Below are 12,903 nucleotides of genomic sequence, written 5' to 3'. Positions count from 1 at the left end.
GCAAACAGTACAACACTACCCAAAACCCTAAAACACTACACCCCAGCATGACCCTACACTACGCAAACACTACAACACTACCCTAAACCCTAAAACACTACCCCCAGCATGACCCTACACTACGCAAACACTACAACACAACCCTAAACCCTAAAACACTACCCCCAGCATGACCCTACACTACGCAAACACTACAACACAACCCTAAACCCTAAAACACTACCCCCAGCATGACCCTACACTACCCAAACACTACAACACTACCCTAAACCCTAAAACACTACCCCCAGCATGACCCTACACTACGCAAACACTACAACACTACCCAAAACCCTAAAACACTACACCCCAGCATGACCTTACACTACGCAAACACTACAACACTACCCTAAACCCTAAAACACTACCCCCAGCATGACCCTACACTACGCAAACACTACAACACTACCCAAAACCCTAAAACACTACACCCCAGCATGACCCTACACTACGCAAACACTACAACACTACCCTAAACCCTAAAACACTACCCCCAGCATGACCCTACACTACGCAAACACTACAACACTACCCTAAACCCTAAAACACTACCCCCAGCATGACCCTACACTACGCAAACACTACAACACTACCCTAAACCCTAAAACACTACCCCCAGCATGACCCTACACTACGCAAACACTACAACACTACCCAAAACCCTAAAACACTACCCCCCAGCATGACCCTACACTACGCAAACACTACAACACTACCCAAAACCCTAAAACACTACCCCCAGCATGACCCTACACTACGCAAACACTACAACACTACCCAAAACCCTAAAACACTACCCCCAGCATGACCCTACACTACGCAAACACTACAACACTACCCAAAACCCTAAAACACTACACCCCAGCATGACCCTACACTACGCAAACACTACAACACTACCCAAAACCCTAAAACACTACACCCCAGCATGACCCTACACTACGCAAACACTACAACACTACCCAAAACCCTAAAACACTACCCCCAGCATGACCCTACACTACGCAAACACTACAACACTACCCAAAACCCTAAAACACTACCCCCAGCATGACCCTACACTACGCAAACACTACAACACTACCCTAAACCCTAAAACACTACACCCCAGCATGACCATACACTACGCAAACACTACAACACTACCCAAAACCCTAAAACACTGCCCCCAGCATGACCCTACACTACGCAAACACTACAACACTATCCTAAACCCTAAAACACTACGCCCAGCATGACCCTACACTACGCAAACACTACAACACTACCCTAAACCCTAAAACACTAGCCCCAGCATGACCCTACACTACGCAAACACTACAACACAACCCTTAACCCTAAAACACTACCCCCAGCATGACCCTACACTACGCAAACACTACAACACTACCCTAAACCCTAAAACACTACCCCCAGCATGACCCTACACTACGCAAACACTACAACACAACCCTAAACCCTAAAACACTACCCCCAGCATGACCCTACACTAAACAACCACCACAACTCTACACTACACTAACACAACACTACACTACACAACACTACACTACACTACACAATCACTAACCCACGAAAAAATTAACACAAACCCACTTACCTCTCTCGTCATCGTGGTTTTCACATCGCAAATGCATTTACCATACATGCCTTTAAAACGTAATTCTTTGTAAAGGCATGCGCGATAAATGCACATGCGTTTTAAAAAAATGCGGGATAATGGTATGCGAGGTCAATGACCTTGCGGGATAATGGTATGCGGACTGAAAGTCTGCGGGATAAAAAATGCGGGAAAATGGCTGCAAACCATGATTAGCAGCAGACTTCCCTGGTGAGCACTAGCTTTACTACAGTGATCTAATGAGCAACTAGAGTGCTAACATTCAGAATTTATGGCAAATGTGTGACACATCTGAATGCCTTCTTGATAGAACCAAAGTAAACAAGCATTGAAAATGCAATAGATCTCGCCCTCGTTTAAGTTAAAGCCATTCTGTTTGTAATGAGGTGGCTTTTTAGCTTTGCTTTTATTAGTGTTTTTAAAACTTTCATGTAAATAACATGCATATGTATGCATATATGTATATGTATGCATGCATTTATATTTATATAGATATGCAGATTATATATGTTTATATATGTATATTACCTACTGGCGATAGCCAGTGGGTATATATAGTTAGGATTTTTTCTCTATGGGGTTTCTGAAAATTCTATGTCTAATAACTTTGGCGTTTGTGGACGGAATTGGCTGAAATTTTCAGGAAAATGGCACATTTTGTTTCTGAGCAGCCCCTGAAAATTTGGGGGGGTTTCGCCAAGGGGGGGCCGAGAAAAAAGGGGGGTCCCAAAACGCGTTTTTCCCATTCATTTTTCCATAGGGCGGTTGGACTCACTTTTAGCTCGAACGGCTGAATAGATTTACATGAAACTTGGCAAAATTGTAGATATGGTTTGCCCGACGTGCCTTTGCTATGTCTCAATATATGTGCTCCAGTGGATTTTGAGAAATTAACGTTTAAAAAAATATATATATCTGTGACAGCGCTCCGGTTAGCGCCCCGGTTCGCGTACCTGATGCGTAACGGAACTTCGCGAAGCGAAGCTGATTGGCTCTCCGCTGTCTGTCAACATTCTAAACAGTCCGGAGCGGCCGCCATCTTGTCTCTCGGTACGATCGAGAGACAAGATGTGGTGAAAAACGAAGGGGGAAATGAAGGAAAGGGGGCAAGGTAGACCACTCCTGACCCCCTAGGATTGATGAGGGGGATATTAAAGTGCCCCGCGGGGCAAAAAATAATTTTTTTTTTTGCGATTTTACGCCGTAGAGGCGCGTCCCGGTACGTGAACCGGGCAGCTTACCGGGCAGCTCACCGGCCAGCTAACCGGGCAGCTAACCGGCAGCGTAGCTGTCAACATTGTAAACAGTCCGGAGCGGCCGCCATCTTGTCTCTCGGTAGGTTCGAGAGACAAGATGTGGTGAAAAAAGAAGGGGGAAATGAAGGTAAGGGGGCAAGGTAAACCCCTCCTGACCACCTAGGATTGATGAGGGGGATATTAAAGTCCCCCGCGATTTTTCCCGGTAGAGGCGCTTCCCGGTACGCATTTGAGATGTCATCAGTGATGTCATCAGTGATGTCATTTGAGATGTCATCAGTGATGTCATCAGTGATGTCACTGACCATGTCATGAATGATGTAATATGTGACATCATCAGCAGTGGATTGCGGGTGCGCGATATATAGTTAGTGCAACTAACTATATATGGAATTTCATTGGTTTTATGTCAATAAAATGTCCAGCTAACTATATATGGTCTCTAACCTATGGTTTTTTCAGTGAATTTTCAAGGTTTTGTAAATGCAAATTCCTAACTATATATGGTCTATAACCTATGGTTTTTTTCAGTGAATATATATATATATATGTAGCACCTCCCATGCACACTCCTTTTCTTTTTCAGCATACACAAACAATAGCCCCATTTAACACTATCTCACATACTCAGACGCCTTGAAGATACAAGTCTACCTCAAATAGGCATCCCACAGATCCATTACATCACAGTCTCAAAAGGACTTCTTACCCGTTGACATACAGTAATGTCAGACACAAATACTCTAGTCAGACAGTACAAGTACTAAAACCAATACCTAAATGTGCTTCACTGAAATATCAACTCAAATACACATACCAATTACACCTATAGAAAGGGACTCACAGTCAATACTTTTACATATGCACGTGCATACCAATACATACACAAAGGTACTCTGCAAAAGCACGACCATGCATACTATTTTGCAAAGATGATTTCTCACATTGTTTTCTAAATAATGAGACTGTAGACATCGCCGTGGTGCTAAAAGAAATGACAACTGGTAACACACACATTTTCTAACGAAAGTTGTGTTAGAGGTTCCCACCTTTTGCCCTTCAATGTCTGCTGTTATGTGGCAAGTGTCTCCATCTTCCGCCTCTCCCATCTTCACAAGGCTGACCTCGATGCTGCCAACTGACTTTCCACCATTTAGAGTTCTGGATTCACAAAAGAAAAAAAATGTTTTATTTGTTTTGCCACCAATCTGTAAATAAAAACTTCAAATAAAGATATCTCGTTTGTTATTCATAGTACATCTTAGTCTTTAGGAAACTGTGGTGCAAAAGCAACACCCTGACTGTAAGAACATACATTTCTGTTCAAATTAATTATACATTTAACAACAATACATGCAGCCACAATCAATCAATGCTAAAAACCAACACACAATAAATGAGTTAAATATCCAGAGCATACTGAGCCTTTTAATAATCGCAAAAATAGATGTTGGTGTGCCATGTGGAGCTAGGCGAGTGTGCAAGGTCTGAACATGGAATCTCTATCGACCTACATCCATCGTGAGGATGGAGTGAACGTCGGTAGGGAATACCGGCACAGCAAGATGCACCGAGCGAGACACTTCTCAGCTGAGCTCAGGAGACATATATTAGCTGTACAATAACAGTCGTTTAAACCATGTCAGTTCTCTATTCAGTACTATTAATGGCTCTTTTAGAGCGGTACATCCAAGCAGAGAAAAACGTGATACCAGCATGCGCAAAGTAAACCAGTCCGCACCCAAGCATCATAACATCGTTTTTACTACAGAAACTAAAAAGACAGCATATGCAAACACGTGAACACGTGTCAAGGTAAGCAAATATGTCTTTTAAAAGATGCAGCCCAAAGTACATACCTTCTAGATGAAGAATCAAAGGATCCTGCGAGATATGTGTTATGCGCCCAGGTTTGTAAAACACTCCCCTCAGAGCGCAGTCAATGCCCTATTTATTTTACAGTCCCATTAGTCATTGCTAAACAAGCAAACAAACCCATTTCTGCAAAACCTCGCAGCTACTGCTGACTATCAGACATAAAAGGCATCGTGCTAATGTAGCCTGAAGTCATCCGAAATAATGTACGAAACCCTGCAGATAGTCTGGGAATGGATGAGCACTGCCCCAGGTAAGCAGAATGCTGCTGTTCCATAAATAGCACACGCCTTCTTTCTCAAAATGTGTGCACTAGGCAGCTGCTTTTACTAATGCACGACCTTTACACCCGGCAGCAATGAAAAAGTTTCATAACCTGAAAACTTACTTTAAATTCACAGTTGGCTGCCCTGCGGTCTCACGGTGGCAGCCTTGGCCAGAATTCTGATGTTGGAAATACAGAGGGCTTGGAATGAAAATGCAGATCCGGCGAAAAGAAATTCAAACACCCCTACTTCCTGGACCGTCCCCTTCCTTCCCAGAAGCTCCCAACTGGTGTGGCAAATGTCCAACCAGAAAGGCACTCCTTTGCGGTTTAGAAGGCGGCGCCAATATACTGAGCAGGTGAGCGGCCGAGGAAAAGCTATAAATTATCTTTCGTTTACTTTGCATTACCATATGAACAGCTGGAACACAGAGTCTAGTACAGGCTGTATAGTGTAACCTATATTTCTGTCACCAAAACAGGTGTAAATTACGACCTTCTAACGGGAGTAACTTATACTTATTAGGCTTATTAAAAAAATAACTTTCATATCAAGGCTTGTTGAGCATACCCCTTGACAAAGAAACCGATGTAAATGAATTGTAATCTCGAAAAAGCTAACTTGCATTATTTTTCTCGGCCCTGCGTTTGACTTACGGTTGTAAGGATAACATAATGCAATATTAACATCTTGGCTACACTTTTCATAGCTGCTATGAAAATGTTTTCCCACCCTTTCTTCCCCTTCCTCACCATATGTATATATATATATATATATATATATATATATTACCTACTGGCGGTCGCCAGTAGGTATATATAGTTAGGATTTTTTCTCTATGGGATTTTTGAAAATTCTATGTCTAATAACTTTGCCGTTTGTGGACGGAATTGGCTGAAATTTTCAGGAAAATGGCACATTTTGTTTCTGAGCAGCCTTTGAAAATTTGGGGGGGGTTCGTCAAGGGGGGGCCGAGAAAAAAGGGGGGTCCCAAAACGCGTTTTTCCCATGTTAATTTCCATAGGGCGGTTGGCCTCACTTTTAGCCCGAACGGCTGAATGGATTTGCACGAAACTTGGCAAAATTGTAGGGACTGGTAGCCCGATGTGCCTTTTGTAGGTCTCAATATATGTGCTCCAGTGGATTTTGAGAAATTAACGTTTAAAAAAAGATATATATCTGTAACAGCGGACCGGGCAGCGGCCCAGGACGCGTACTTTTCGCGCAACGGAGCTTTGTGAAGCGAAGCTGATTGGTTCTCTGGCGTCTGTCAACATTCCAAACAGTCCGTAGCGGCCGCCATCTTGTCTCTCGGTAGGATCGAGAGACAAGAGGAGGCCAAAGCGAAGGGGCAAATGACCATAAGGGGGCATAGTAGATCCTCGCTGACCCCCTAGGTTTGATGTGGAGGTTTTAAAAGGGCCCCGCCGGGCAAAAAAAATAAATAATAATAATAATCGAACGGCTGAATGGATTTGCACGAAACTTGGCAAAATTGTAGGGACTGGTAGCCCGATGTGCCTTTGCTAGGTCTCAATATATGTGCTTCAGTGGATTTTGAGAAATTAACGTTCAAAAAAAGATATATATCTGTAACAGCGCACCGCTTCGCGTACTTTTCGCGTTACGGAGCTTTGCGAAGCGAAGCTGATTGGCTCTCCGGTGTCTGTAAACATTCCAAACAGTACGTAGCGGCCGCCATCTTGTCTCTCGGTAGGATCGAGAGACAAGAGGAGGCCAAAGCGAAGGGGCAAATGACCATAAGGGGGCATAGTAGATCCTCGCTGACCCCCTAGGTTTGATGTGGAGGTTTTAAAAGGGCCCCGCGGGGCAAAAAAAAAAAATAATAATAATAATCGAACGGCTGAATGGATTTGCACGAAACTTGGTAAAATATTAGGGACTGGTAGCCCGATGTGCCTTTGCTATGTCTCAATATATGTGCTTCAGTGCATTTTGAGAAATTAACGTTCAAAAACAAGATATATATCTGTAACAGCGCTCCGCTTCGCGGAGATAAAATTATATCTGTATTACCTAGGTGTTGCTAACACCAGTTAGCGACGGCTAGTAGGAGATAGCGACCATCTTGGGTCCCACTTTGCATGTGAGTGATATTTATCACTAATGACATGCAAAGTGGGCATGCCAAGATGTTAGCGACTGGAAACAGTCGCTAACATCGCTATCTCCTATTATCAACTTTTGGAAATATTCGAGATAAGCGCGAATATCTCCAAAAAGTAACAGCTGCCCTGAGCAGTTCTTAGCCATGTTATCCAATGGGAGGTGGATAACATGGCTAAGAGCATTAGCTCGGTAATGCATGAATATCGCGGAGTTTTCAGCGATATTAATGCATTGCGCTCGTTTTTTATCGTATTTGCGATAAACCTTGATAATAGCAAGGTTTATCTGCGATAATTTCTGACGGTAAAAAAATCTTTGCAATGCATCGTTAGGGATAAATATCGCTTAACTTTGGTAATATGCCCCAACGTCTGTTAACGTTCGATTCGAAGGAAATCAGGAATTGTTGAAAAACATTGTGTGCGCCATCTTGTCTTTTTTCAAATGCCACACTTTTGTCGTGCACGGCAGCCATTTTAGATGCCTTGACCAGACCCACTCTGTGCACGCTGTCGATCCTTAGCATGGCTCCCCACCCTCGCAAGCATCTCACCCAGGCAGTGGTCACCCCCGCTCTCTGTCTTATGCATGGGTAATAAACCTCCCCCCATCTGCGCTGCTCTTCCCTGAGAATCACACCCTGTGCCCGCCCGACACCTCCCTTTCGCCCTATTCACTACCGCACCCTCTGACACTCCTTTTCCTCTGTGTCCGATTGTCCAGGCCGGTCCTAGGCTATCAGCTAGCCCTGCAGATGTAGTTTATGGCCACAGCTGTAAAGAATCACCCCTCTTCAAAGGAGTTATAGTAGATCAAGGCCCACACTCGATGAGATCCGTCACAGCAGAAGCGTTGCTATTATCTGAAAACCATCCTGTATTGTGATTGGGGAGGGGACCGAGCGTGAAGCGGAAGATTCCAGGGATGACTCTTTGTACATCAAAGTTTTTACAATTATGTGTCACATTAAAAATATATAGCACTCCGACAAAGTAGTAAGATTATAAAACTTTAATAATTTATAAATATATACAAGAAAACAAAAATAGTAATAACATATAAACATTTTTAGAGAAAAACAACGATGTAGCGGTCGGCTGTGCGAATAGTCCCAACGCAGCACAACGTCCAGATTTCCGGCGTGGGGCGTCGCGGGGGGTGGGTGATCAGTAGCAAACTGTTGTGCGAATAGTTCCAAGGCAGCAGAACGCGCCGAAATCTAGATGACACGAAAGTGATGTCTAGTAAGTTGCCACCCAGCAAATAACGGCGTGGGGCGTCGCGGGGGGTGGGTCATCAGTAGCAAACTGTTGTGCGAATAGTTCCAAGGCAGCAGAACGATGGCACCAAGGTGATGTCCAGTAAGTTGCCGCACTGGTTTTGGTATCCTACAATGCTGCTCCGAATAACGGCGTGGAGCGCCCCGGGGGAGGCGGCGTGAACGGGCCTCTCCAGGTGGAGTCTCATCTGTTTTAGTGGGGCGCCCCTTTACCGTTTCAGTTGCCATTCCGTCCGCTTTTGGTCCACTGTGTCAAAATCCGCCATTCAGCTGAGTTGCGCCCACTCTTGCGGTGCAGCGATAGGCGGCTGCCACAGGACTCTCAAAATGGCGGCAGGCTCTTTCCTTTTTGGGCGTGGTCCACTGAAATGGCCCTGGGACACCTTGGAAATCGGACGCTTGTCTGCTAGGTCTTGGACCCCATTCTCGAAAGCGTCCCCTCCGCCTTGAGAATTCATCAAAAGTTTTGGGGGCCCGACTCCTGCAGGCTTCTGGTGGGGAGCGGCTGCCATGATTGCTCGCGGAATGACCACGACGGAGCTACGAGATGGTGGTGCTCTCATGGTGACGCCAGTTTAGTCTGAAACATCCAGAAACAAGGTGGGGCTTTCATCGTTTGGGGGAAAAAAAAAGTTTTCATCCAATGAAAAGTGTTGTTTTTAGGTCATATGATCAAGCCTTCCATCATTAGGAAACCAAAAGTAAAATGAACCAATGAAAAGTTTTATAAACAAGTCACATGACCTGTTATGCGGCATAGGGTATAAAATGCGGAGAAAATACGTTGGCACGTGAGGCGGCGTCAGTAGCGGACCGATGTGCGAATAGGCCGAAGGCAATACAACGCGCCAAGATCCGGATGGCACCGAGGTGGTGTCATAGTTGAGAGTTCTGAGCAGCGGTTGTAACACTGTCTGAAGCTTATTTGCAGCTGCTGCAGCTTCACTACGCGCCAAGATCCGGATGGCACCGAGGTGGTGTGTAGCAAGTTGCCGCACTGGTGTGGCCATCCTACAATGCTGAAAGTCGGCGTTGGGCGCCCCGTTGGCCTGTGAGTTTGCGTCAGTAGCGGACCGATGTGCGAATAGGCCGAAGGCAGCACAACGCGCCAAGATCCGGATGGCACCGAGGTGGTGTCTAGTAAGTTGTCGCACTTCTGTGGCCATCCTACAATGTTGAAAGTCGGCGTGGGGCGCCCCGTTGGCCTGTGAGATGGTGTCAGTAGCGGACTGATGTGTGAATGGGGCCAAAGGCAGCGCAACAATATTTTCTACTATATTTCCGGAGTAGAAGACACCACAAGGCGCTGAGATGCCAAGATCCGGATGGCACCGAGGTGGTGTGTAGCAAGTTGCCGCACTGGTGTGGCCATCCTACAATGCTGAAAGTCGGCGTGGGGCGCCCCGTTGGCCTGTGAGATGGCGTCAGTAGCGGACCGATGTGCGAATAGGCCGAAGGCAGCACAACAATATTTTCTGACTGACACCACAAGGCGCTGAGATGCCAAGATCTGGATGGCACCGAGGTGATGTCTAAGTTGCGGACTGATGTGCGAATGGGGCCAAAGGCAGCGTAACAATATTTTTTGTATGGAAGATACCACTAGGCGTTGAGATGCCAAGATTCGGATGGCACTGAGGTGATGTCTAGCAAGTTGGTGTGGTCATCCTACAATGCTGAAACTCGGCGTGGGTCGCCCCATTAGCCTGTGAGATGGCGTCAGTAGCGGACCGATGTGCGAATAGGCCGAAGGCAGCACAACGCGCCAAGATCCGGATGTCACCGTGGTGGTTTCATAGTTGAGAGGCACTTCATCTGCAGTGGGGCGCCGAGATCCGGATGGCACCGAGGTGATGTCTAGCAAGTTGCTGTACTGGTGTGGTTATTCTACAATGCTGAAAGTCGGCGTGGGGCGCCCCATTAGCCTGTGAGATGGCGTCAGTAGCGGACTGATGTGCGAATGGGGCCAAAGGCAGCGCAACAATATTTTCTGACGAGAAGACACCAAAAGGTGCTGACATTCCAAGATCCGGATGGCACCGAGGTGGTGTCTAAGTTGCGGACTGATGTGCGAATGGGGCCAAAGGCAGCGTAACAATATTTTTTGTATGGAAGATACCACTAGGCGTTGAGATGCCAAGATTCGGATGGCACTGAGGTGATGTCTAGCAAGTTGCTGTACTGGTGTGGTCATCCTACAATGCTGAAACTCGGCGTGGGTCGCCCCATTAGCCTGTGAGATGGCGTCAGTAGCGGACCGATGTGCGAATAGGCCGAAGGCAGCACAACGCGCCAAGATCCGGATGTCACCGTGGTGGTTTCATAGTTGAGAGGCACTTCATCTGCAGTGGGGCGCCGAGATCCGGATGGCACCGAGGTGATGTCTAGCAAGTTGCTGTACTGGTGTGGTCATCCTACAATGCTGAAACTCGGCGTGGGTCGCCCCATTAGCCTGTGAGATGGCGTCAGTAGCGGACCGATGTGCGAATAGGCCGAAGGCAGCACAACGCGCCAAGATCCGGATGTCACCGTGGTGGTTTCATAGTTGAGAGGCACTTCATCTGCAGTGGGGCGCCGAGATCCGGATGGCACCGAGGTGATGTCTAGCAAGTTGCTGTACTTGTGTGGTCATACTACAATGCTGAAACTCGGCGTGGGTCGCCCCATTAGCCTGTGAGATGGCTGTTCTTTGGATTTGGGCCTGGTCCACCAAAATGGCCCTGGGACACCTTAGAACTCGGACGCTCGATTTTTTTTCCCTTTCCTGTACATGCAAAAAAAGGTAAATGCCCGGTACGTTACACGCTTCATCTGCCACGATGAACTCTCCAGAGGAACCGAAAAAAAATATAGTTGTGGTAACTATACCATGCATCGTCATATGGAGAGGTGGCACCAATTAATTATAGTGCTGCATAAAAGAGAGATTTGGAGGAGAACCCCTGACCTGCTAGTACATTCATCAAAGAAGTGGCACTGAGAGCTTCAGAGGCAAGGGAAACGGTCCCAAATTTTTAGAAGAACTTTGGAAAGATTAAAATGACATGTTTAGATTGTGGCAAATTAATTTCATGTGGACAGATGAGTGTTACTCTAATAAATACAGCATATGAACATCATCATAGTCGATGGTTGGTAGAGACATTTTGACTATATCCTGGACCTGCCCGTCCTCGCCCAAAATGGCGCCGGAATAAATGGGACTCGTAACTCCTTGTTGTGTACTGGTTGCAGAACCTTGAAATCACGAGATACGTATGCAGTTTTGAAGCACATGGCGGGCGGGGACGAGAATTGATTGAATATTTCGACATCCCTATTGATATTAAGTTCTGATGTGTTATTGATTACTGTACTATTGAAAGTTCGAATTAACGTCACCCATGGTACTTGCCCGCAAATGTATATCTAGATAATTTTATTGTAACTGGCCCTGTCGTATTTTAATTATAAAATGTACGTCCACCGATTCCGTAACTGTTAGACACCTTAGTTCTTGCAACCTAATGGCCCGCCCGTTACGTTCCTCTACAGTGTAAATGTCTACTCATCACATACGATTACAGTTTGCTCCGTGGCCGGCCCACGTGGTTATAGGCTCGTATTTGTATAATGAAATTTTCACAATAAAGGTTTTTAAAAGAAAACATGGTAGTAGTATATACATTGGTAAAGTTTGTAATAATAGTCACTGTTTTAGAATCATTAAAAGGCAAGTGAAATAAAGCAGACCAATTACATGAAGGGTAAAAGGTATAATACGAAGGAACGCAGTAAAGATAAATGGTCAAGGGCTGTTGTGTTTTCTATTCCTGCAACATAAAGTGATCGATAAGAATCTCATATTCAGGCGTATCGGCGACTAAGACAGCAGGTCGACCCTCTTTTGCTCAACGGCTCCATCATGGGACGAAGAAACGCTCTTTTTCTCGAAAAAAGAATATATTTTACTTGCAGGACAGTTGTAAAATTTCCGGGAAAGTACATTAGTCTGGAACATTATAACATATATTTAAGAAAAAATAATGTTCGGAAGTAATGAAAAGCGTAATTTTTAGGTCATATGACCAAGCCTTTCATCATTACAATAAGAAAAGTAAAATGAACCAATGAAAAGTTTTATTAACAAGTCACATGACTTGTTATGCTTACGTTACGCGCTGCGCGCCCCGGATGACTTCCGGATGCGCTAACGCGGCGCGTCATATGACGCATTACGCGACAACGCAGGTCCAGAATATAGTCAAAATGTCTCCACCAACCAGCGGTCGGAACACAACCCCTTTCAGCAGGCTAAATAGTTCTGTTAAATGACAACAGAAGGGACAGGCAACAAGAACCATCAGTCAAAGAGGGGAGGGCTAGTTCTTCTCTACCGGGTTACATTGGGGCGCTACCGGAACTGATCGAATTGGTAGTCTACAGTGTTTCTGGATG

General features: G+C 45.5%; 1 protein-coding gene and 1 long non-coding RNA gene across 3 annotated transcripts in view; one reads left to right on the top strand and one right to left on the bottom strand.

Moving 5' to 3' along the window:
* INPP4B (inositol polyphosphate-4-phosphatase type II B) overlaps positions 1-12,903 on the bottom strand; it is a 1,970,577-nt gene that overhangs the window by 1,422,901 nt on the left and 534,773 nt on the right. Inside the window, exons 1-2 of one of the 2 annotated variants that reach the window (XM_078676856.1) lie at positions 5,180-5,379; positions 3,966-4,077 (exon numbers count right to left, since the gene is read on the bottom strand). In XM_078676856.1, the coding sequence (XP_078532982.1) occupies positions 3,966-4,025 (60 nt within the window). In that variant the 5' untranslated portion in view covers positions 4,026-4,077; positions 5,180-5,379. Of the gene's footprint in view, positions 1-3,965; positions 4,078-5,179; positions 5,380-12,903 lie in introns of those variants that run through there. The other variant, XM_078676858.1, reaches the window with a different exon arrangement.
* LOC144818947 (uncharacterized) overlaps positions 5,351-12,903 on the top strand; it is an 83,739-nt gene continuing 76,186 nt past the window's right edge. Inside the window, exon 1 of the long non-coding RNA XR_013607184.1 lies at positions 5,351-5,415. This is a non-coding gene — a long non-coding RNA (uncharacterized LOC144818947). The remainder of the gene's footprint in view (positions 5,416-12,903) is intronic.

The sequence above is a fragment of the Lissotriton helveticus genome, chromosome 2_1 (genome assembly GCF_964261635.1).
Source record: "Lissotriton helveticus chromosome 2_1, aLisHel1.1, whole genome shotgun sequence".
NCBI lineage: Eukaryota > Metazoa > Chordata > Amphibia > Caudata > Salamandridae > Lissotriton > Lissotriton helveticus.
Note: the sequence above shows the minus strand (reverse complement) of the source record. Positions and strands in the feature narration are given on the sequence as shown.